Below are 24,550 nucleotides of genomic sequence, written 5' to 3'. Positions count from 1 at the left end.
GTTTTCCGGTGATTAATTGGAGATAAGAGTCTTATGGGGAAATTTCCTGCCCCGGATGGCTTTGAACTGTGATCCTCAGATCTCGGTCTCCTGTGTAGCTAGGATTACAGGTGTGAGTCACCAGCACCCAGCCTCCTTCTTTTCTTTCTTTTTGTGCCAGTCCTGGGGCTTGAACTTATGTCCCGGGCACTGTCCCTGATCTTCTTTTTTTTTTTTCTTAATATATGTATATATTTATATATATTTTATTGTAATGATACTGTGATACTGTACAGAGGGGTTACAGTTACATGAGCAAGGTAATCAGTCTATTTCCTATTGAGCATTGTTATACTTTCCTTCCCTCCCCACCTCCCCAACTCCTCCCTCTCCTTCCCCCCCAAGTTGTAGTTTGTTTTCAACGTACTGTCTTGTACATCTCATTATTACAATGGGTCATCCTGATTCCTTATTTCAACATCCCCTGAGTTTCTTTTGCTCAAGGCTAGCATTCTACCACTTGGGCCACAGTGACACTTCTGGCTTTTTTTTTTTGTGTATGTGGTACTGAGGAATTGAACCCAGGGCTTCATGCATGCTAGGCAAGCACTCTACCACTGAGCCACCTTCCCAGCCCCTCAGGATTCTTTTAAATGTCATCTCTCTGTTCTCATTCTAGAGACCTTCCGATACCCCCAGGCTTCTCTGGCTTTCCCTCTTCATGGTGACCCTCACCTTGCATAACATCTACCTGGCTGAATTGGAATTATTTATTGGCATGCTTATTTCCCCCTGTGAGCCGAAAGCTCCTTGGTGCAGAAGTCTTTGGTATTTTTAGATACAGAGTTTCCATAGCACATTAGGTACTCTGTGAGAATGTGCTTCTGTGAACATCCATGCACCTTTGATCTGGCTCAGAGGATGGGGTTGCTGTGGTATTGGGGACGGAACCTGGGACCTTACGCATGCTGTGCAAATGCTCCACCACTGAGCTCTAGTCTCGGCTCACAACGTGGCGTTTCCCATTTTTGCTGGTTGCTGCTTTCCTTGGTGAGCTCAGTGGTTGGGAAGCAAACAGATGGACTCCGGCCCGGGTCCCGATGAGACTGCAGCGCTGGGGGCTCAGCCTGCAATCCTAGCTGCACAGGAGGCTGAGCTCTGGGGACTACAGTTCAAAGCCAGTCTGGGTGTAAAAGTCCCTGAGAATCATCTCCAATTAACCAGCCAAAGTTGGAAGTGGAGCTGTGGCTCAATGGTAAAGCTCCAGCCTCAAGCAAAAAAGCCAAGTGATATACAGTGAGGCCCTGAGTTCAAGCCCCAGTACTGGCACAAACAAACAAACAAGCAGGGCTAGAGGTGTGGCTCAGTGATATAATGTATGCTTAGTAAGTATCAGACCCTGAGTTCAAACCCCAGTATTGCCAGAAACAAACAAAAAACAAAAACAAAACAAAAACGATATTAAATATTCATCAAAACCAATGGACCCTTAATGGTTCTAGCCCCAGTTTCTGGATGAACCCTTCTCAGGCTCTTACATGGGGTAAGTGCAATTGTAATTCACTTTCCAGATTTGAAACATGAAGTTCATTATGGTCAATCACTTACCACATAGCTTATAGAAGGCAAAACCATGCCAGGAAACCAGATCTAATTTCAGAGCTCTGTGTGTGTGTGTGTGTGTGTGTGTGTGTGTGTGTGTGGGTGTGGGTGTACATGAGGGCTTGAACTCAGGACCTCACTATTTCACTGGGCTTATTTTGCTCACAGCTACTATTCTATCAATTGAGCTATGCCTCCAGTCTAGCATCTTGCTGATTCAGGAGATAAGAGTTTCATACACTTTTCTACCTGGGTTAGCTTTGAACTGTGATCCTGAAGAGCTCTCAGCTTCCTGAGTAGCTAGGATTACAGATGGGAAACACTGATGCCTGCTTCCTGTTTGGACTTTAGAGACAGGGGGCTCACGCCATTGCTCAGGCTAGTCTGGACCTTTTGATTCACTTGCTTTGACCTCCCAAGTGCTGGAATTACAGGCATGCACCACTGCACCTGGCTCACAGGACTCAATTCTGAACACAAGAGCTTCCTCAGCAGCTTGGCAGGCCACTCTGACCCCAATGCCTGGCGCAGGTCCCTCTGGGGGCTGCCCAGTGTGACCTGCTGTGGTCCTGGGGACCAGCAGCGGCGGTGGAGGCTGAGATGTTTGAGGGAAGCAGAGATTACTCAGTGTCCAGCAGAGGGCCCTGGCCAGCCTGTGGTCAGTAGGGTGGGAGGGAGGGCTGGCCAGGCAGACGCCTGACTGGAGGCGGACCCAGCGGCCAGCTGCCTCTCTTGATTCTGCCCAGCATTTGGGTCCTGGGTCTTCACCTGCTCGCCGGGGGCAGCTGCATCCTGCTTGTCTAGCCATGAGGTGGCCGTGGCCCCTGGCTATCTCTCTTGCGGTGGTATTGGCTGTGGGGCTGAGCAGGGTCTCTGGGGGTGCCCCCTTGGCCTCAGGTGGACACAGCACCAAGGTCCAGGAGCAGCCGAGTCGAGCCAGGAGAGGCACCAAGGCTGAGGGGCCAAAGGAGGTACAGCAGTATGCACCAGAGGAGAGGGCCGAGTACCCCCGGCCCATCCACCCTGCCAACCTGCAGCCCACCCGGCCCCTGGTGGCCACCAGCCCCAACCCAGACAAGAATGGGGGCACCCCTGGCAGTGGGCAGGAGCCAAGAGGCAACCTGACGGGGAGCCCGGGTCAGAGGCTGCAGATTCAAAACCCCCTGTATCCGATGACGGAGAACTCCTACAGCGCCTACGCCGTCATGCTCCTGGCGCTGGTGGTGTTTGCTGTGGGCATCGTGGGCAACCTGTCGGTGATGTGCGTCGTGTGGCACAGCTACTACCTGAAGAGCGCCTGGAACTCCATCCTGGCCAGCCTGGCCCTCTGGGATTTCCTGGTCCTCTTTTTCTGCCTTCCAGTCGTCATCTTTAATGAGCTCACCCAACAGAGGCTTCTGGGTGATATTTCTTGTCGCGCTGTGCCCTTCATGGAGGTAAGTGTGGGCCTTCTAGAACTCAGCAATGTGGGTGGGGGGCATGGCCTAGGCCAGGAGCTCAGTCTCCACCAGGCACTGGAAAGAGAATCGGTGTCCATAGAATGGCAGAGCCGTGGAGCTCAGACTCAGGTTCCTTCCTCGCTCCTACGTGGGGGAAAGAGACAATCATGACGTTGGTCTCTGGTCGCCCTGAGAACAGGTGTGCAGGGCTGCAACCTTCGTCCTCCCAGGCTTTTCAAGAAGGTCAGAGAGAATCCATAGAGACTCTCCCTGAGTGCTGGGAGATGGGGTGGGAGTGGGGACAAAACACAGGAGCCAGGTTAGGGCACCGGTGGCTCACATCTGTAATCCTAGCTACTCAGGAGGCTGACATCTGAGAATCTAGGTGGGAAGCCAGTTAGGGCAGGCAAGTCTGCGAGACTCTTGTTTCCAATTAGCTAGCAAAAAGCCAGAAATGGATGCATGGTTTAAGTGGCAGGGTGCCAGCCTTGAGGGAAAAACCTAAGAGACAAAGCCTAGGCGGGGAGTTCAAGCACTAGTGAGTAAATCTTATCAAAACAACAATAACAAAACCCATAGAAAGTCCCTGAGGCAAGACTGTCTCCTTTCCAAGTCCCCAGGTGCCCTTCCCCCTTGCTCCACCCAGGAAATCCGTCAGTCTTTTGTCCTGTCTCCTTTCTCTCCTTGGTGCCTCCAGCCCCTCCTCTGCAACCACCACTCCCCTTCTTAAGTCCTCAAATTCCTGTGCTAACCTAAGCTGTGTCTTCTCACACCACATGTGAAGTGAGTGGCCAAGTCCCATCAGGAGCGCCCTCAGTCCTCTCTGAAAGGCAAAACCTGCCATCGGAGATGCTCAGGTCTCTGCTTTGTCCCTAACAGTCTGGGTGTCAGTGGGCAGGTTGCTTCTTATTTCCCAATTCCTTGTCCTCCAAGAGTGGCAGGTAGACCAGACGGCCCTAGCTGCCCTGCTCTATGCTCTAAAGTACATTGTCATGGCCTCTGTTCTGGAAATTTCCATGTCAGACTGTGGAACTCTTGATCAAATGCATCTGCATGTGTGGATCTATGTGCGACGCAAGAAGGCTGCTCTCTGCACCGAGAGCACAGAACAGAATCTGGTAACTCAGCCTCTCTGGGAATCATCATCCCTCTGAAAGCTGTTGAAAGTATCGCTGCTTTTTTTTTTTTTTTTCTGTCTTGTGCTGGTCCTGGGGCTTGAACTCAGGGTCTGAGCACTGTCTCTTAGCTTTTTTTGCTCAAGGCTGGTACTCTGCCACTTGAGTCACAGCTCCATTTCTGGTTTTTTAGTAGTTAGTTGGTAGTTAGTAGTAGAGTTTCATGGCCTTTCCTGCCAGGGTTGGCTTCAAACCTCAATTTTTTTTTCTTTTTAATCAGTTGTGGGGCTTGAACTCAGGGCCTGGGTGCTGCCCCGAGTTTTTTTGCTCAAGGCTAGTGCTCTACCACTTTGAACCACAGCCCTACGTCTGGTTTTCTGGTGGTTTATTGGAGATAAGAATTTCACAGACTTTCCTACCTGGGCTGGCTTTGAACCTCGATCCTCAGATATCAGCTTCCCAAATAGCTAGGATTACAGGCATGAGCCACCAGCACGTGGCCGGAACTGTTTTAGATCTTAGCCATGGGCTGACATGACTTAGCACTGAGCTCACAGCCCCAGCTGAACTTAGTGGTTATACATGGGGCTTTGGAATTAGGTAATTTGGCTTTGAAACTGGACTTTGTCCATCAGGAATCAAGGACATTGCGAAGTTACTTGACCCTCCTTAAGCCTCAGTTTCCTCATCTGAACACAGTGGAGGACAATGATAGTAATTGCCTAAATGAATTCTTCTGTGGTGGGAGATTGGACTCAGGGCTTGGCACATGCTCTAAGCCATGCTCCTAGGCCCAATTCTTTTTTTTTTTTTTTGTCAGTCATGGTGCTTGAACTCTGGGCCTGAGTACTGTCCCTTAGCTTTTCAGCTCAAGGCTAACGCTCTACCACTTGGGCCACAGCACTACTTCTGGTTTTCTGGTGGTTTATTGGAGATAAGAGTTTCCCGGGTTGGCTTTGAACCGCCGTCCTCAGATCTCAGCCTCCTGAGTAGCTAGGATTACAGGCGTGAGCCACTGGCACTTAGCCCTACACCCACTTCTTGAAGGATTCAAATGCACAATATCCATAAAGTATTTAGAATAAAAATAATCTAGTAGATGATGGTTTGTATTTGGAAATGGCCTAAGAGAGGAAGGAGGGCAGACACAAACTCCTGTTCCCATGTGTCCAGTACATCAGTGGACACCTTCCCTGCCTGAGTGTGAATGCTTCATATCCAGCATGTAAGCTCTGGTCCCATCCCGCCCCCCCCCCCCCCCGCCCCCCACACACACACCTAAAAGAAAGGGAGGATCCATGAGCTGACAGAGGCCGGGAGATGAGCTGGGAGTGAACACTAAGCATGCTGTCCCAGCACCTCTGCTGGGGTGGTTCGTGTGTGTGTGTGTGTGTGTGTGTGTGTGTGTGTGTGTGTGCGTGCACGTGTGTGTGTGTGTGTGTGTGTGTGTGTGTATGTGTGTGCTTCTAGGAGGAAGTGTGAAATAAACCTTCTGACAGTTTTGAGATGGAGGGAGAGAAGGAGGGGGGATGGTGTTTTTGCCCAAGCCTGAAAGCTGTTCCCCTGCCAAGAGAGGAGTCCGAGCCTCACAAAGGACACTTGGTGGCAGTTGAGAATAAGCTGGGGATTGTGTTCTGTGTTTGGACGGCAGCAGAGATGGAGCGCGCACCCCTTGATAGCTCCCAACGTCCTCCTTTCAGGCTCTTGGACATGCTCTTTCCTGTGCCCAGCCACTTCCTCTTGGCTCACAGGGTGACTTTCCTCTGTGCCGGATGAATAGTGTGTGGGGATGGTGGGCACCGGTTGCTGGGGTGGGGGTTGCTCCCCACATGCTGGGCCCTGGGCTGCTCCGGACAGGACAAGGAGAGAAGGGTGGAAACAGAGAGACAGCTGCTAGATAGGTAAGTAGGTTGATCGATCAATCGATCGATCAATAGATAGATAAATGAGTGTGTGCTGTGTCCCCAAGATCATCCCCTCATGGTTGCATATGGGGGGTTTCAGGAAATAGAAGTTGCTTAAAAAACCCAGACCTCCTGTATCTCTCTCTGCCCTGGTTCTTGCTTAGAGTCAATTCTCCAGTTTGTCGGGGAGCACTGGGGCTGAGGGAGGCAGACCATACATTCCCAGGCCAAGAGATGGAAAGATGCAGGTGAGGGCCTGAACCTCAGTTTTACAGGGGTTTTGATCTTGAGCAAATCCGCGTTTCCTGCCTGGGCTTCCATCTCTTCTTTAGTAATATGGTTGGCTGAGGGTTGATATGTTAGCTGGGTGCAGGTGGCTCACGCCTGTAATCCTAGCTACTCAAGAGGGTGAGATCTGAATATTGTGGTTTCCTGTTAGCCCAGGCAGGAAAGTCTATGAGACTTTTAACTCCAATTAACTGCCTAAAAGCCAGAAATGGAACTGTGGCTCAAGTGGTAGAGCACCAGACTTGAGCAAAAATCTTTAAGACACAGTGCCCAGTCCCTGAGTTCCAGTCCCAGTAATGACACGTGCATACACACACACACAGACACACAGACACACACACATCCCTACCTGATGGGTAGAAAATGGTTGTGACTGTTACCATTGCTATGACGCAGTTCACGGTCTGTCACGCCAGACACCAGGGCTTCTTCCCTTTTCCCCTTCTCTTCTCACCACCTGCTTCATGTTCTTCCCACCCATGCCCACAGGTCTCCTCCCTGGGAGTCACCACCTTTAGCCTCTGTGCCCTGGGGATCGACCGCTTCCACGTGGCCACCAGCACCCTGCCCAAGGTGAGGCCCATTGAGCGGTGCCAGTCCATCCTGGCCAAGCTGGCGGTCATCTGGGTGGGCTCCATGACGCTGGCTGTGCCTGAGCTCCTGCTGTGGCAGCTGGCACAGGAGCCAGCCCCCACCACAGGCACCGTGGACTCGTGTGTCATGAAACCCTCAGCCAGCCTGCCGGAGTCGCTCTACTCCTTGGTGATGACCTACCAGAACGCCCGCATGTGGTGGTACTTCGGCTGCTACTTCTGCCTGCCCATCCTCTTCACCGTCACCTGCCAGCTGGTGACATGGCGGGTACGGGGACCTCCGGGCAGCAAGCCCAAGTGCCGGGTGGGCAAGCACGAGCAGTGTGAGAGTCAGCTCAACAGCACGGTGGTGGGCCTCACGGTGGTCTATGCCCTGTGCACCCTGCCGGAGAACGTGTGCAACATCGTGGTGGCGTACCTCTCCACCGAGCTCACGCGCCACACGCTGGACCTGCTGGGCCTCATCAACCAGTTCTCCACCTTCTTCAAGGGCGCCATCACCCCCGTGCTGCTGCTGTGCGTGTGCAGGCCGCTGGGCCAGGCCTTCCTGGATTGCTGCTGCTGCTGCTGCTGCCCGGAGTGCGGCGGGGCCTCCGACGGCTTGCCCACCGACGGCTCGGACAACAAGCTCAAGAGCGAAGTGTCCTCCTCCATCTACTTCCATAAGCCCAGGGAGTCACCCCCGCTCCTGCCCCTGGGCACGCCTTGCTGAGGCCAGGCCCGAGCAAGGGGCCCTGGGGGAGGGGGAAGAGGGGTGCGCAGGAGCGGGGGGGGGGGGGTGGACAGTGGGGGGGCTCAACCCAGCCTGAGCCAGTGTCTGCTGATTCTTTCCCCGTAGATCTTGCTTTTGCTACCTGCCTTGCTGCGTAGACATGGATTTGGCTCTTTGTGGGGGAAGGCTTGGGGTAGCCAAGGCGTGCTTCCGGAGCCAGGCCTCTCGAGGTATTCCGAGGGCCTTTCCATGGGTGGGTGATGAGCCGCCGGGTCTCATCAGCTGGGAGTCAAGCCTTCGCCTGCCCTCTCTGGGTGCAGGTCTGCTTCCTTCTCTTGCCCTTGGAACATGAAACATCTCCCCCCTGCCCAGGCCCCATCCTAGGGCTCCTTGGGACTACCCAACCAGGCTTGGTACTCTCTTGTCTGGACTAGCTCTATTCCTGGATGCTTCCCTCCACCCTTTTTTTTTTTTCTGGAAGGTTCCTCTCTTCCCCTTTCTCTGAGTCTCCCAAGCTGCCCTGTCCAGCCCCCCTTGTTAGGTGCTTTCCTATAGAAGGCCCCTCTTGAAAAACAATAAACTAGGTAGAACTACCCCTGTGCCAAGCTCACTTTCTTAGGCCATTGCCTGGCAGTGCCCAGATGCCCTCCCAGGGCTGGGCACTGATTTGGGGCAGCCTTTGGCTCCGGCCTATGGGCTGCTGGCCCATCCCAGTACCGCAAGGGCATTATAGCTTCTGGAGGACACAGAGGAGGGAGGGCTGGGGAGCTGGGGGACTGCAACCCAGCCGCCACTGGGAGTTGAAAAGGCTGCCATCATCATATCCCTTCCAAAGCCCACACCTTCAACCCACTTCCTCTCCACAAAGCCCTCATTCCCAGCCGCCTTCCTTGTGTGAGCCAGGGGGCTTCCTGGCCTCTCTTATCTGACAACACCTCTTGTCTCATTTCTTAGAAGGGACTGTTGGGCCCGTAGTTAGTTGCCCAGCTGCCTGCCCCCATCCCGCCCACCCTTCCTACCCGGGCTCCGCCCACGTCCCCAGCAGACCCCCGCAGCTCCCCCTGCTGGCCACTGCCCACCAACCCTTCCCCAGCTTCAACTCTCTGCCCTTGGAAAGGGCCCCTGAGCCCTGTGGGGGCCCCACAAAGCTGGCAGGACATCAACCAGAAGTGATGCTCAGCCCTGGCCACCAGTACTGTCTCAAGGCCCAGCTAGAACCATCTAGAACAACCATCAGCAAGGGGCCCCAGGGATTCGGAATGGCAGGGGCTCCATTCTCCTCTGTCCAGCCAGCCACCCACACCCCTCGGCCTCAGCCTGCCCAGTGGCCCAGTCACCCCCCACCCCCCACCCAAGGATCTTAACAGCCTTGTTCTCTCTCCCTGGCACCCACCCGGGGTCAGTGACGCCGCCAAGAGAGAGGGAGGCCGTTGCTAGGTGATAGCAGTGCCATGTGCACCCCTTTGTATGGGGAATGGCACCCACCATTTCTTGGCAGACCTGTTGCCACAGAGACCGAAGCCCCCAGCTTTGTCTGTAGGAACTTCAGCTGGGAGAGGAGGCCAAAGGCAGGCTTGCCCTCCCCCATTCCCAGTCCTTTCCTCACCAATGGCAGAAGGGGGCCGGGTGGACCAAGGTGAAGTCTGGGAGAGGGAGAGGGTGGAGGATGGAAGGCTCAAGGGCGGAGGGACACCTCAGCATCTGTTTGGGGGCCTCTTCCCCAAAGGGCACCCTCTGCCCCTCCCTCCTGCTGCTCAGTCAGCTGGGAGCTACAGGGGGAGGTGGTGGCTCCGTGGCCTGTTCCTCCCTCCCCCCCCCCACCTCTCCCCCAGGCCTGCCAACGTGAAGGGCTTGCAGAATTGCGCAGCAGGCCAGCAGCCTTGGGAAAGAGCCACTGTTCATGCAGCCCGGCCAGCAGGGACACAATGTGGTGTTTGTTACGCAGGGGTCCAAGGCTTGCAGGGGTCGGGGGTGGGGGGTGGGGGAAGGCTGGCTGGGGGGGGGTGGTGGTGGTGGTGGAAGGCGGACACTCTGTCAGAGGCAGACTGCAGGGGGCCAGCCAGCAGATTCCATGTCAGGGGAGGGGGTGGACAGGGAGGGGAGGGGTCCTCTGACCAAGGGAAAATCTCCTCATTCCAGCTGAGCTCTATCGGTTAACCTGGGATCACACCTTCACCTCAGTCTCAGCTTCCCAATCAGTGAACCGGAAGTAATCCCTCCCACTGAGAACAAGTCATCCAATGAGACAAGATGAGTCCATCAGCTGGCATCGTGCCCGTCACCTTCCCTCTGGGAATTCAAATCCCTAGTACCATGGAGTAGGCATGGCCAGGGTATTCTTACTGTTTCAACACCAAAAGGCCCCAAACAAAGCCAGGTGCCAGTGGCACACCTGTAATCCCCGCTACTCAGAGCCTGAGATCTGAGGATCATGGTTTGAAACCAGCCTGGACAGGAAAGTCCATGAGACTTCATGGGGATTGAACTCAGGGCTAGGCGCTGTCCCTGTGTTTTTTTGTTCAAGGCTAGTGCTCTACCACTTTGAGCTACAGCACCACTTCTGGTTTTCTAGTGGTAAACTGGAGAAAAGAGTCTCATGGACTTTCCTGCCTGGGATGGCTTCGAACACTGATCTTCAGATCTCAGCCTCCTGAGTAGCCAGGGTTACAAGTGTGAGTCACCCACACCCAGCCATAAGACTCTTCTCTCCAATTAAACACTAAAAAGTTGGAAGTAGAGCTGTGGCTCCACTTCCAGGGAGGGGCAGGAGAGCAAGCTGGGCTGTCTTCAGCCTCCTCCACTAGATGAAGGTACTGAGACCATTGTGGAATTTCGGCCAGTCTTCCTTTTCATTTATTTTTTTTTTGTGGAGGTTCTGGGATTAAACTCAGGCCCTGACACATCCTACATAACCAAGCTACATCCCTAGCCCCTTCCCTCAGACAGGCTGGGCATTTCTCTGCTGGCTGGCTGGGGCCTCCAAGGAAGAGGCCTCTGCACGGGTGGAGGCTCAGGCTCAGGGAGGCCCAGGGCCTCACTCACAAGTAAGGCTCTGTCTCCCTTCAATGGCAGAGGACAGAAGGGATGAGAGGTTCTGCAGGCAGGACCCGCTCCACTTTCCAGGGAGAAGAGGAGGCTGCGGAGGGGCCGAGAGGGAGGCTGCGCTTACTATAAAAGTGGGTCAAGATGGCCTCAGATGGGAGCAAGCCTGGCAGCTGAGGATCCAGGTGGGGGTCCAGCTGGACAGTTGGGGAGGAGCTCTGGTCAGATTGACACCAGCAGGCCACAGGGGCAGTAAAGACCCTGGGCTTGGCAGGCCAGGCTAGGTGTAGAGGCCTCTTCACCGATGGGGAGCAGAGCTGAGGAAGTGGGGGTAGTTCTGGCTGTAAAGGAGGTGCAGGGTCTGGAGGAGAGGTGCTGAGGGCTGACCTGGCTGTAGGGCTGGCTCAGTCATAGCCTAGCGGTGTCCAGCCCTGACCTCCTTGCTACCATGTCCTTCCTCCACAAGACCTGCGGAGGCCAGGCGCCAGTGGCTCACGCCTGAAATCCTAGCTACTCACAAGGCTGAGATCTGAGGACCACAGTTCAAAGCCAGCCTGGGCAAGAAAGTCCATGAGACTCTTATCTCCAATAAACCACCGGAAAACTGGAAGCGGCGCTGTGGCTCAAGTGGCAGAGCACTCGCTTTAGCTGAAGAGCTGAGAGACAGCGCCCAGGCCCAGAGTTCAAGCCCCATAACAGACAAAAAAGAAAAAACAGAAGACCTGCTGAGTATTGCCAGCAGTACTGCCAGCTCAAGCCTGAGGCCTCGTGGGAATGCGCGGAGACCGAAGAGGCCACGCAAAACCCAGACTCACGTATGGGATGTGGTTTCCCAAGGGGCCATTGTGACCAGTATGAACACGTGTCCCCAGCAGACAGGGCTCCCCACTCCAGGAGCCCGGCCAGTCCAGAACCCATGGGAAATGACGGGTGCTACACACGCCCCCAAACACAAAATTGGTCATTTATTGTCGTCATTGTTATTATTAGGAGAAAAAAAAATGTACAGTTACAAGAATCATTTTCCAAACAGAGGTTAAATATGAGCTGAAAAGTGTAAAAAAAGAGGAACGTCACTTTACAAATCATTAAATTAAACCAATGAACAACAAACAACAAAACAGAACCCAAAGAACCAACCCCCCATGCTGAGTTCTCTCCTCGTGGAGCTGTAAAATAGGAACGGAAAATGAGGTGGGCCGTGGAGCTGGGGGCCCCGGGGAGAGGCAGGAGCTGGGGGCCGGGAGCAGGCATGTGTGAGTGGGCACAGGGCAGCGTGGACACCGGCTTCCTGGCCCTTAGGCCTGGCCGTCTGTGGCCTCTGGTGGCCCAGCCAGGACTGGGGGCAGAGAGGGGCACCTGCGGGCTCTCCCACCAGCCTGTGGTGTCCCAGCCTCGCATGGACAAGCCAGACTGAGAGGCAGACACATGGGACGTGGCAGTGGCCACCAGTGCCCACGCTGGGCAGCGCCCTGGGTGCCACCTTCCACCTTCCAAATCTGAACTTGCTCCCAGCCAACCCTCCCTTCTTTTCTGCTCTCCTGACTGCCCTCTCCCAGATCCCGAATGCCAGGCCCCTGCAGCATCAAATGGGTGATTTTAGTCTTTGCTTAAATTAAAAAATTAAAATATATATACATATATATACTGTACACACAGGACGATAACAGTGTTGAAAGGGGAAGCGAGGGCGGGGAGAGCGGGGGGGGGGTAGGGGCTGGGGGGACGGTGTTGGGAGGGGACAGAGGCGGGCCAGGTGGAGGGACACAGAGAGGGGGGGAGGGGACCAGTTAGGGGACCGGGGCAATTTATTTTACAATAAAAACAGGAGTTCAAACCTCAGCAGAATGGGGCTCTGGGAGCCCCGAGGGCCCTCCCCACGCTCAGCGAGGAGGGCGGGCTTGGGGGTGGGGTGGGCGCGGAGGAGGCGGGGAGCTCGGCTTCAGGTTTAGGTGACCTCGGCCCTGGTCCAAGGGGAAGGACCTCGGTCTCAGCTTCTCCGTGACTTTGAGTGTTGAATAAGCCACTGTAGGGTGATGTCTGGGTGGGGACAAAGAGAAGGTTAGGGGCTGGGAAGGTGGCTCGGTGGTAGAGCGCTTGCCTAGCATGCATGAAGCCCTGGGTTTGATTCCTCAGTACCACACAAGCAGAAAAAGCTGGAAGTGGACCAGTGGCCAAGTGGTGGAGAGCTAGCCTTGAGCAAAAGAAGCGCAGGGAGAGCGGCCAGGCTCTGCGTTCCAGCCCCAGGCCTCTCCGTGCAGTGCATGCTGGAGGAGCAGACAAGGGCCTGGAGAGAGGGTGGCGGAAAGCCCAGGTACCGCCAAACTTCAGCAAGCACCCGAATCCTGGAGCATGGCACCCCCCAAACAGCCTTTCCAAGCAGGTGGTGGAGAATCGGGGCACCGGCAGAGGCAGAGCCAAGGGTCACACTCAGAACTCCACCCCCTGGCTGCCTGATGCACACGGAAGGGCCACAGAGCTTTGGGCTATGGGCAAGCAGCCAGTGGAAGCTTCAAGAGCACCAGGCTGAGATAGGGAAGGGTCTTTCTTCTCCCTACAGCCACGCAGCAGTGCCAGCAACTCTACAGTAGACTCACGTACCGATGTTATCCTTCTCTTTGCAGGAGATGGAGTAGCAGCAGATCTCTCGGTCCTGGATGGCAGACAGATTCCTAGTGGGGGGAGACCAAAGAAGTTCTGTGGGAGCTGGGGCTACCAGGGGCCTGGGCCAGAGGTGGGCAGGGTCTTTTTCTGGCTCTAGGGGCTACAATGAGGAGGGCGAGGCGCCTGGAAACTTGTGCTCTGCTGCCACCAGGTGGCTAACACTGAGAACTGCAAGGAGCCCAGCCCTAGAGTCAGGCAGCTGGAAGATGAGGGGAGTAGAAGTACAAAGAAAAATCACCAAACTCACATTTTCTCAATCAGCTCCTTCTCATCCAGTGCTCCCGGGAGGTCCCGCTTGTTCCCCAGGACTAAGACCTGAGAAGGGACGAAGGATGGTTAGATCAGAAGCACTCCAGCAATGCGGCTTCTGCCTAGGCCAGCTGCCAGTGACTTCCGGCCGGCTCCCTTCCTTCCTCCCTCCCTCCCTCCCCATCCCCTGCTGACCGGGATCCCCTGCAGCTGCGGCTTGTCCAGCAGATTGTGAAGCTCATTTTTGGAGGCCTCGATCTTCTCCTGGTCAGCAGCATCCACCATGTATCTGGGAAAGGGAAGCAGGGCCAGCATGTGGACACCAGGGCAAGAAGAGGGCTGCTGCTGGGGCATAACACCTCTGTTGCCAAACCAGTCACCCCTGTAGCTAAGGGCACCCTGGGCCTGCTCAGGGAATGCTTTCTGAATCTATGGCCATGGCGTAAAGCGGCAGGCGGTCCTGAGGGTGCCCTTGTCCTGTCCTCTGGGGAAAGCTGGGGCCTTCAGGTCTCACCCAGTGCACCTGCTTGTGCTTTCCAGTTAAGTCTGATTAGAGCAGAAAAAGCAAGGGAACCTCTCATGGTTTTCTTGCAACAAGATGCATTACTTTTAAATGTTTTAAAACCATCTATTGTTTAGTCTATCAAGAAAACTAAACAATCTATTGTTTGGGAATGCATTGTTTTTGTTTTTCTCTTTTGTTTGTGATGCTGGAGATTGAATCTAGAGCATCACTGGTGCTAGGCAAGAAGAGCTCTACCACTGAATTCCCAGCACCCCCCAAAACATTCAGGTCCCCCCCCCCCCCCCTCAGTCCTGGGGCTTGAACTGTCTTTGAGCTCTTTTGCTCAAGGCTAGCACTCTACCACTTTGAGCCACAGCAGCAATTCTGGTTTTCTGGTGGTTAACTGGAGATAAGAGTCTCATAGACTTTCCTCCTCTGATTGGTTTTGAACCATGATCCTCAGATCTCAGCCTCCTGAGTAGCTAGGATTACAGGCATGAGCTGCCAGCACCTGGCTTGTTTATCATTTCTTAGAGACTGTCTTGAGGTTTTTCTTGGGGCTGGTGTGGATCTTCCTACTTATTCCTGTTTTGTGGCTGGGTCTACAGATGCATATCACCACACCCAGTTTTTTGGCCGAGTCTTAAACAGATCCTCCCATCTCTTCCTCCTGAGTAGCTGGAATGATAGGTATGCACCACAACATTTGGCTGATGAAAAATTGTTTTTGGTTGTAATGGTGTTTACTTGAGCCATACTTCCAGCCCTTTTTCTCTGGTTAGTTGTGAGATCCTTTCAGCTTTTCCTTGGGCTAGCCAGAACAGTGACCCTCTTACTATGCTTCCCACTGTCGCCGAGGGGACAGGCGCATATCACGATGTCCAGTTTCTCTGAGATGGAATTCTCGTTTGTTTTTGCCTTGAATAAGATCCTCCCAATGTCCATCTCCTGGGTAGCGAGGATTACTGGTGTGTTGTGAGCTACCTATGTCCTGCTAATTTTTTTTTATTGTTGTTGTTTGTTGGTCATGGGGCTTGAACTCAGGGCCTAGGTACTGCCCCTGAGCTTTTGTGCTCAAGGCTAGCGCTCTACCACCACTTTGAGCCACAGCGCCACTTCCAGTTTTCTGGTGGTTAATTGGAGGTAAGAGTCTCACGGACTTCCCTGCCCAGGCTGGTTTTGAACTATGATCCTCAGATCTCAGCCTCCTGAGTCGCTACAATTAAAGGTGGAAGCCACTGGTGCCCAGCATAAAGGTTATTTTTAACCATCATTTAAACCACGCAAAATCTAAGACACAGTGGTCTGCGCTGGGGAGACAAGGAGACAATGAGGAAGTGCCCTGCGCAGCCTTGGCTGGTTGAGGCCAGGATCTTAGATTAGGAGACAGGGGCCATTTATGCGAAACACACTGCCAGATGGAGGTCAGAAGCGGGCAGGGGGATGTCTAAGGTGATGGTGTGTCCAGCCTGAGGTGCTGGCTGGGGAAGCCAGGGAGAGGAAGATGCTGGGGAGAGGGGTGCCCCATACTCACACAATGGCACTCACTCCTCGGCAGTAGCGTTCCCACATGCTGCGGAATCGGGGCTGTCCCCCAATGTCCCAAAGCTGAACAAGAGGAGACAGAGCCTCAGGACAGGCAGGCAACCCAGCCCCCCCCTGCCCCTCCCCTCCCCTCCGGCCCCCTCGTCTCCCCGCTCTCCTCCCAGCCCCTCACCTTGATGGTCACGTTCCCTTTGGTGATTTTGCGCATGTTGAACCCCACGGTGGGGATCATGTCCTCGTTGAACTGCCCTGACTGCAAAGAAGAAGCACAAGTGGAAAATGCGCAGACACTGGCACCACCCGTGTGTCTTTCCTGACGGGGGGGGGGGGGGGGGGGGAACCACAGGGAAAATGCAGGGGGTCAGGCTCTCTCTGATCCCTGCTTCCCATGGGGTATGTGTGTATGTGTGTGTTTGTGTGTGTGTGTGCAAGCGCATGTGCTTGTGTGTGTCTGGGGCCATCCTGAATGTCCCTCACTTCCAGGCAGGATGCTGTCTGCTGCATCTGGCTTCTCCTAGGAAGAGGCTCATCTTCTTCAAGCAATGTCACAAGCTCTCAACCTCAACTGGGAGAAAGTTCTTCCTGAAGTCTAACCTACAGTGCTATTAAGTAAAGGATCTTTGCTGTAGTCAGTCTTGGGTAGAGGAGAATATATTATCTTCCAGGGAAAGGACCTCAAATAGGTCATAGTCTAACGTTCAAGAGGCATGGTAAGAAAGCTGACATTATTTTCAAGTCAGTGGTAAATATTAAAGTAAAAAATCCGGGGTGGGTGGGTAATCAGGTTGTAGCTCAGTGGTAGAGGACTTGCCTAGAGTGGTACAAAGTCCTGTAATAATCTACAGTATGTTTGTTTGTACTGGGGCTTGAACTCTGGGCCTGGGAGCTGTCCCTGAGCTCTTCAGCTCAAGGGAGAGCACTCTACCACTTGAGCCACAGTGCTACTTCCTGGTTTCTGATGGTTAGAGACAAGAGTCTCATGGACTTTCCTGCCCAGGCTGGCTTTGAACCCTGATCCTCAGATCTCAGCCTCCTGAATAGTTAGGATTACTGGTACCAGTCACCAGTGGCCATCGAGCTTTTTTTTCCTTTTTTTCCCTGAAGGCCAGCACTGCCCTGAAGGCCAGCACTCTACTACTTGAGCCACAGCTCTACTTCTAGTTTTTTGCTGGTTAATTGGAGATCAGATCTCATGGACTTTCCTGCCTGGGCTGGCTTCAAATCTCCATCCTCTGATCTCAGCCTCCTGAGTAGCTAGGATTAGAGGTGTGAGCCCCTGCACCCCCCCCCCCCCCCCGCTTCCACAGTTTTTTTTTTAATGTGTGTGTGTATGTCTCCCCACTAGACAGAGTGCTTCTTCAGCTTCTAATAAATGTTTTCTGAATACTTGGGAGTTGAGTGTAATTCCATTTCCTATAACCTATTTTTAAAATCTAGCGATTTTCACTTCTCCTCTCACAACTGTCTTCAGAAGTGTCACGGGCGTCAGAGAAGGCCAGACAGACTCCTTCCCAGAGCCTCACCTGGCTCACATGTGCATGGGCGTGTGTGGGTCACCCCTGCTCACGCAGGCGGGCACAGACTGGAGCCCGCTTAACCTTCACCCTGCGGGTGGCCGCCCTGTTCCTTCAGTGGGTTCTTGGAAGTCTGATCCAGTACAACACTGTGCTGGAATATGGGACACCTGTTCACCCAGTCCCGGGGCCACGGGGACGGAGACCCACTCTGATGCCTAGTGATGAGTGGAGCATGGGTTCCTAGCCTGAGGCCCAGAGGTGGGCTTCAGAGGCCCCAAGTCTCCTGAGATTGCACATGACTTGTGTGTGTAAAGGCTGTGTCAGGACGGACATCCCTTGCTATTATGGAACTTGGTCCCAGGACCCCCTGCAGGTACCAAATCCGTGGATGCCCAAATCCCTTTATAAAATGGCATACTGTATTAAGAGTTTTTATGTACAACTTTTTTTTTGGTCGGTTGTGGGGCTTGAACTCTGGGCTTGGGCGCTGTCCCTCAGCTCTTCAGCTCAAGGTGAGCGCTCTACCACTTGAACTACAGCACCACTTCCTATGTACAACTTTTTAAGTGTACAAATAAAAATGATGCTTTTTTTAAAAAAAAAAAATGGCATACTGTTTGCCAATAATTCATATACATCTTCCCTGTGGACTTTCTTTTCTCTCCCCTGCCCCGTCTCTCTGTCTCTCCTCTCTTTTTGGTCAGTCATGGGGCTTGAACTCAGGGCTGGGTGCTGTCCTGCTTTTGTTGCTCAAGACTAGTGCTCTACCACTTTGAGCCACAGCTCCACTTCTGGTTTTTTTTTTTTTTTTTCCTGGTGGTTAATTGGAGATAAGCATCTCATAGACTCTGTATATCACCTTGACAATAAAATTAAATAAAATAAAAAAGAGTCTCATAGACTTTCCTGCCTGGGCTGGTTTTTGAACCTTGACCCTAAAATCTCAGCATCCTGACTAGCTGGGATTCAGACATGAGCCACTAGTGCCCAGAGTCCCCCTGTGGAATCCAGGCTGGCCTGAAACTCATGCTGAGCCTCCTGGAGCCGGATACCAGGCAGGTGCCTTGCAGGCCTTTGAGTCAGCTGTGATTACTTACGATGCCAAACAACTCAAACATGATGCAAACACTTGTTTCACAGTTTAGGGAATAATGACAAGGAAAAATATGTACCAGAAAAAATTTTTTTCTGCAAAAAAAAAAAAAAAAATATATATATATATATGTATATATATATATATATTTTTTTTGGTATCTAAGCTCTATTATTTTGTCTAGGCTGGCCTACGACTCCTGGATTCAAGCAATCTTTTTTTTGTTTGTTATTTTTGTTGTTGTTTGGTCGGTCGTGGGGCCTAAACTCTGGGCCTGGGCGCTGTCCCTCAGCTCTTCAGCTCAAGGCTAGCGCTCTACCGCTTGAGCCACAGCACCACTTCTGGTTTTCTAGTGGTTTATTGGAGACAAGAGTCTCACACTTTTCTCGCCTGGGCTGGCTTTGAACCTCGACCCTCAGATGTCAGCCTCCTGAGAAGCTAGGATTTCAGGCGTCAGCCACTGGCGCCTAGCTTGGTGTGTGAGTGTGTGTGTTTTCCCAAGGCTAGCCCTCTACTACTTGAGCCACAGTATCACTTCTGGCTTTTTCTGAGTAGATTATTGGAGAAAAAAGTCTCATGGACTTTCCTACCTGGGCTGGCTTGAAAAACAATCAAATCTCAGCCTCCTGAGTAGCTAGGATTACAGGCGTGAGCCACTAGTGCCAGCTTTCTTTTTTTTTTTTAATTTTTAATTTTTTGTCGGTCATGGGGCCTGAACTCTGGGCCTGGGCGCTGTCCCTCAGCTCTTCAGCTCAAGGCAAGCACTCCACCACTTGAGCCACAGCTCCACCTCTGGTTTTTTTCTGCTTATGTGGTGCTGAGGAATCAAACCCAGGGCCTCATGCATGCAAGGCAGGCACTCTACCACTGAGCCACCTTCCCAGCCTCTTTTTTAAAAATTAGCATATATTCCTTATATAGGGAGAGTTCCATTGTGACATTTCCACACATGTGGAAAATCCACCCTGATCAATCTCACCTTTCTCTCTCCCATTCTTCTTCCTCCTTCTTAAAATTTCGTGTGTGCACGCGCACGCGCATGCACACTGCTTCTTTGGCTCAAGGCTAGCATTCTACCATTTGAACCACAGCTCCACTTCTGGCTTTTTTGGGAGATAAAGAGTCTCATGACTTTCTTACCTGGGCTGGCTTCAAATCTCAATCTTCAGATCTCAGCCTCTTTAATAGCTAGGATTACAGGCGAGAGCCACTGGCACTGGGCTCCACAACCCCTTCTTAAAAAACAATCTCAACAGGGTCAGGCTGGGCACCAGTGGCTCACGCCTGTAATCCTAACTACTCAGGAAGCTGAGATCTGAGAATCACTGTTGGAAGCTAGCCCAGGCAGCAAAGTCTGTGAGACTCTTTTATCTCTACTTAACTACCCAAAGCCACAAGAAAAGGTGTGGCTCACGTACCAAAACACCAGTCTTCAGTGGAAATGCTAAGGGACAGTGCCCAGGCCCTGAGTTCAAGCCCCACACCTGATTAAAAAAAAGAAAAGAAAAAGAAATCTCAACAGGTTTCATTGGTCCATTTTCACATATGTTTCTTTCTGGTCCTTGGAAATGGAGGACTGAGTATCAAGAGTCCCCAACCTTTCTCGGTACCCTCAAAGGAGGAGGGGGTGCTGCACGGAGGGCTGCTTCCCCTGGGCTTAGTTGTGTGGGGGGGGGGAGGGGAGCTTCATGGGTTTGCCACCTACACGCCAGCGGGCCACGGTGCTGCCAGCCCAGGCACCCACTGGAGCCCATCCTCCATCCTCATCGGGTCTGAGGAAGAAGCCCAGGTCTTGCTGGGCACTCGTTGCAGGGGAGCTTGGACGAGACATTCTGCCTGCCCCGGGCCCTGGGGTCCCCTGCTGGAAGTGGGGATACAGTTTTGGTCTCCTAGGAATGGTAACAGGGCTCACGCAATGCTGGGAAATAGTGTGGCTCCAAGCAGGGGCATCCTCTCTGCCCATTGGCACTGAGAAGATGCACAGGCTCCCTTGTAGGACCCTGGGGAAGGGGGTCAGCTGGGGGTCGGGGCTGGGCCCTCAGCCCCAGGACTTCTGCTCCCTGTGGGTGGGGCTAAAGCAGAACCAGACTTCCTGCCCCCAGTGGGTGGAGCTAAAGCAGAGCCAGGTGATGATTGAGTTTCCCTGAGAACACCTTCCTACCCCACAGCCTTCACGGAAGGTGGAAGCAACCTTAAGTGGTCCAGTGCAACCCCTGGTCCATCTCTTCAATCCGCTCTGACCAGTCTTCCTATAGAGATCATTCTGTGTTCCTTACTTCTGTTGGGTACCCCAAAATGACTTCTTTAGTACGACAGTCTTTTATACTTTAATATTTATATTTGTGTGTGTGTGTGTGTGTGTGTGCGCGCGCTAGAGCTTGAACTCATCCTCTTAGCTGTTTTCACTTCTGGCTACTCTACTGGCTTTTTGATGGTTAACTGAAGAATTTTTTGGATTTGTATGCCGGGGCTGGCTTTGAACTGTGATCTTTAGATCTCAGCCTGCCAAGTAGCTTGCATTATAGATGTGAAACAGCAGTACTAGTTTTTTTTTTTGTTATACTTCTTTTTTTTTGTCGGTCGTGGGGCTTGAACTCTGGGCCTGGGCGCTGTCCCTCAGCTCTTCAGCTCAAGGCGAGCGCTCTACCACTTGAGCTACAGCACCACTTCCGGTTTTCTGGTGGTTTACTGGAGATAGGAGTCTCACAGTCTCTCCTGCCCGGGCTGGCTTTGAACTGCGATCCTCAGATCTCAGCCTCCTGAGTAGCTAGGATTACAGGCGTGAGCCACCAGCGCCCGGCTTTTTTGTTATACTTTTAAATATCTGAAAGTGACCTTCTCAATCAACATGGTGATCCATGGGAGGCTAAGGCAGGAATATGGCAAGTTTGAGGTCAGCCTCAGCTACACAGGGACACCCTTTGCAAAAAGAGAAGGAAAGAAGGAAGGGAGGGAGGGAGAGAGGGAAGGAGGAGGGAGAAAGGGGGGGGGAGGAAGGAAGGAAAGGAAAGGCCTTAGGCAAAAACATCTCCCAGGGCTACAAGCATGGCTCAAATGGTAAAAGGCCTACCTAGCAAATTCAAGGCCCTAAATTAAAATCCCAGTGTCATAAAAGAATATTTCCCAGCTTCTCTAGCATCACAATCCTCCCCGAACGTCGGAGCTCAGTGTTAATTTCTTAGAAGCACTGTGAAGTCTTCTTTCCAGTGCACGTGAACCCATTGAGCAACTGAACTCACCAAACTCAGTTCCCATTTACACCCAGACCTCATGGAGTGAGCACAAAAACCCAAGGGAGGGGACTTGAGTGAACAGACAACTTGCTTGAACAGACCAAGGGGATTCAAAAGGCAGTGGTGGTCATGGGAACAGAGCCCCGGGGTCCTGATGCTTTATTTCTGGAAGACTCTACTGTGACTGTGCACCAGGGGGCAGACAGGCCTATGAAGTCGCCTGGGTGGATTGGAGTTACGAACCCAAAGACCACATTTCCAAATGCAGCCCATAAAGGGATGGTTTTCTTGACAAGCCTCTGCAGAGAAGGGTAATGGCTTGCTCTTTTAATGTTTATTATTTATTTGTTTTTTGAATCATTGTCTAATTAACTTTTTGCTCAGGCTGGCCTCCAGCTCACGATCCTCCTGTCCCAACCTCCTTTGGGTGGGGATTACAGGTGTGAACCACCAGGCCCAGCTTGGCTCCACTCTTTTAGGCTGTTCCGGCTGAAGTGGTAAATTTAGTATCAAGAAGAGGGAATCTTTTTTCTAAACATCATAGGAACTTCCTTTCTTTTGCTCTATAACCCAAAGTTGGCCTTGAACTCAGGTTACTCTTGTCCCCCAGCCTGGAGAGCCACCACAACCTGTTTTCACAGATACTCTGGATCCTGGCAAGGGAATTGGGGAGACTTGCCTTTCAGTCCCTAGAATTCAGACCCTACTGGGTACTACTACTGCGGTCTCTGCCCAGGACGGGGAGCTTCAGGGGGGACAGGCGCCAACACCCAGGCTGGGCGGGCGTTGAGAAAACTCCAGAGACATCCCCCAGGCCCAAAGGCGTGGAAGCCGCGCCTGGGAGGCCCGCAGAGCCAGGCGAGAAGTAGACGTGGTTTTTGTTCTAGGAGTCTCCGGCCCTGGGGTGGGGTGGGGGGCAGATCCTGGAATCTGGAGGCCCAGGGGCCCAGGTCGGTTCAGAGACAACATGCCGGAAGATCCTGCCGGGTCGGGTCCGAAGAGGAGCCGGGGAGGCTGGGGCGGGAGGGGGCAGAGGTCCCCCCAATGGATGGCAGAGGAAGAAGCCAGTGCCCGGTCACGTGGCCGCGGAGGACGCCGGCCCTCCGCCCCGGGCCCAGCGCGGGGATGCGGGGCCTGCCCTCCGCATCTCCTCTCCCCGAAGGTCGGCCGGCGGGAGGAACGGGCGGGTGACGGGCCCCAGGCCGGGCCGATCCACCTCGGCAGCATTTTTGGCCACCGTGGCCGCTCACGGCTCTCGGGACGGGGACCCCGGTGCCCGGACAACCGCAGCCCCGGTCCCGAGGCTGCCCGGGCGCCCGCACACACGGTCCGGCCGCGCTCCGACGCGCGGGCCGCAGCCATGACAGCAGCTCAGCTCACCCCCGGGGCGCCGGGCGCCCAGCCGCCCCCACCCCCCGCCTTAACTCCCGCCCCGCCGCGCCGGCCCGCTCCGCCCGCCCTCCAGCCCCGGACCCCGGCCCCGGTGGGCGGCGCCCCCGGCTCAGCCCCCTCGGGCGGGACCTCCGCCGCAACTTCCTCCCGCAGCCCGCCCGCCGCAGGTGCGGCGCAGCGAGCGAGCGAGGCGGGGTGGGTGGCCGCGGCGGGCCGCGGCGGCCCCGGGCCCGCGGGGAGGGACGGGGCCTCGGGCGGGGCCGGGCCGCCGGTCCCGTGACCGCGCGCGCGGAGCGGCCAGGCCCGGCGCTTTCGCCCCGTCATGGCCCCGGCGCGGAGCCCGGGGTCAGTCCCGCCCGGCAGGGGTCCCCCGGAGGTCCGGAGACCCGGGCGGCGTCGCCGGTGCCCGGCACGGCCCCCGGTGTCCTGCCGGCCCCGCCCCAGCCCTGCCCGCCCGACCCGGCGACGGCGGCCGCCACCCGGTCCCCCCGGGCCGCCGTACCAGGCCCCAGGCGCCCGGAGCCGGCTCCGCCCTCGCCCGGCGGCGGCCCCGGCCGACCCCGGCCCGCACCCCGGCCCCGCGCCCCGGCCGTACCGCGATCACGTTGACAAAGGTGGTCTTGCCGGAGTACTGCAGCCCGACCAGCGTGAGCTCCATCTCCTCCTTCCAGAACAAGGCCTTGAACCAGTCCAGCAGCTTGTTGAACAAAGCGATCATGGTCGCAGCCGCCGCCCCGGGCCGGTGCCGGGTCCCCGCCGCCCCTCGCTGCCCCTCGCGCTGCGGCCCCAGCGGCCCCTCCCGGGTGCGGCCGGGTCCCCGCGGCTCGGTGCGGGCGGAGGCTGGAGCGCGGCGGCCGACGACGCCCGCGGGCCCGGGATCCGCTCGCCGATGGGTGTGGCTAGAGCGCCCTCCTCCTCCTCCCCCTCCTCCGCCTTCCCCCTCCCCCCTCCCTTCCCTCCTTCTCCTCCCTCCTCCCTCCTTTTCCTCCCTCCTCCTCCTCCCTCCCCTGCCGCCGCCCTCCTCCCGCAGGGCCCGCGTCCGGCTGCGCCCGCAGCCCGGGGCCGGGAGCCCGCGGCCGGTGGGCGGAGGAGGCCCGGGAGGCCCGGGCTGGCGTCGGGGCACGTGGGGAGCAGGCTCTAATTTTGTTTCCTCCCCGGGCGCGGTGCACCGCGCCCCGATCGCCGCCCAGGGTTTATCTGGTCCCAAAGGTGGGGGCGGAGGTGGGCATCTCCAGGGGGAGGAGGGCTCCCCGGCTCTCCACGGTGCCCCGGGGAGCAGGAAGGCCGGGGCGGGTGGGGGGGGGGGGCTGTTCCCGAACCCTCGCCGGCCAGCCTCCCTGGGTACCGCGTCCCTCGGACCACGCTTGTGGCTTGTCTACTCCATCTTGTTTCGCTGTTACAATCGACCCGGGCCGCTGGTTCAGGAAGCCTTTGTGGGCCCGAATGGACGTCGACGTTTGAACTTGAGGTTGATGTTTGGTAGTGTGGCCCCCGCAGTGAAAGATAAAAATCCTGTGGCAAAGGAAAACAAATGTTGTTTTGCTGGGGGGGAGGTTCTCTGGGAGCAGAACTAATAATAGTGTGTGGTGTGGGGCCTGCAAGATGTCCTCCCCCACCGCCCGTCCCGTCCCCGGCTTCAGTGTACTTGGTTGTGTCTTCAGACTAGCTTTTCACACCG

At 54.8% G+C, this 24,550-nt stretch overlaps 2 protein-coding genes across 3 annotated transcripts; one reads left to right on the top strand and one right to left on the bottom strand.

Moving 5' to 3' along the window:
- Window positions 1–2,387: 2,387 nt before the first annotated feature.
- Gpr37l1 (G protein-coupled receptor 37 like 1) lies at window positions 2,388–7,632 on the top strand. The gene is made up of 2 exons (XM_042682342.1): window positions 2,388–3,017; window positions 6,817–7,632. The coding sequence occupies exons 1-2, from the start codon at window positions 2,388–2,390 to the stop codon at window positions 7,630–7,632; spliced, it is 1,446 nt and encodes a 481-aa protein (XP_042538276.1).
- Window positions 7,633–12,421: 4,789 nt separating this feature from the next.
- On the bottom strand, window positions 12,422–23,699 carry Arl8a (ADP ribosylation factor like GTPase 8A). 2 transcript variants are annotated; one of them, XM_042681865.1, is made up of 7 exons: window positions 23,468–23,689; window positions 15,810–15,890; window positions 15,627–15,700; window positions 13,783–13,876; window positions 13,586–13,653; window positions 13,276–13,346; window positions 12,422–12,714 (listed from the first exon to the last, which is right to left on the bottom strand). In XM_042681865.1, the coding sequence occupies exons 1-7, from the start codon at window positions 23,588–23,590 to the stop codon at window positions 12,665–12,667; spliced, it is 561 nt and encodes a 186-aa protein (XP_042537799.1). In that variant the 5' UTR covers window positions 23,591–23,689; the 3' UTR covers window positions 12,422–12,664. The 2 variants fall into 2 exon arrangements, with proteins under 2 accessions (XP_042537799.1, XP_042537800.1); XM_042681866.1 differs by lacking the exons at window positions 12,422–12,714; window positions 13,586–13,653 and having other exon boundaries at window positions 13,281–13,346; window positions 23,468–23,699.
- Between the last annotated feature and the right edge of the window lie 851 nt (window positions 23,700–24,550).

Source organism: Dipodomys spectabilis, unplaced genomic scaffold (genome assembly GCF_019054845.1).
Source record: "Dipodomys spectabilis isolate Male_0828 unplaced genomic scaffold, ASM1905484v1 ptg000069l, whole genome shotgun sequence".
Classification (NCBI taxonomy): Eukaryota; Metazoa; Chordata; class Mammalia; order Rodentia; family Heteromyidae; genus Dipodomys; species Dipodomys spectabilis.
Note: the sequence above shows the minus strand (reverse complement) of the source record. Positions and strands in the feature narration are given on the sequence as shown.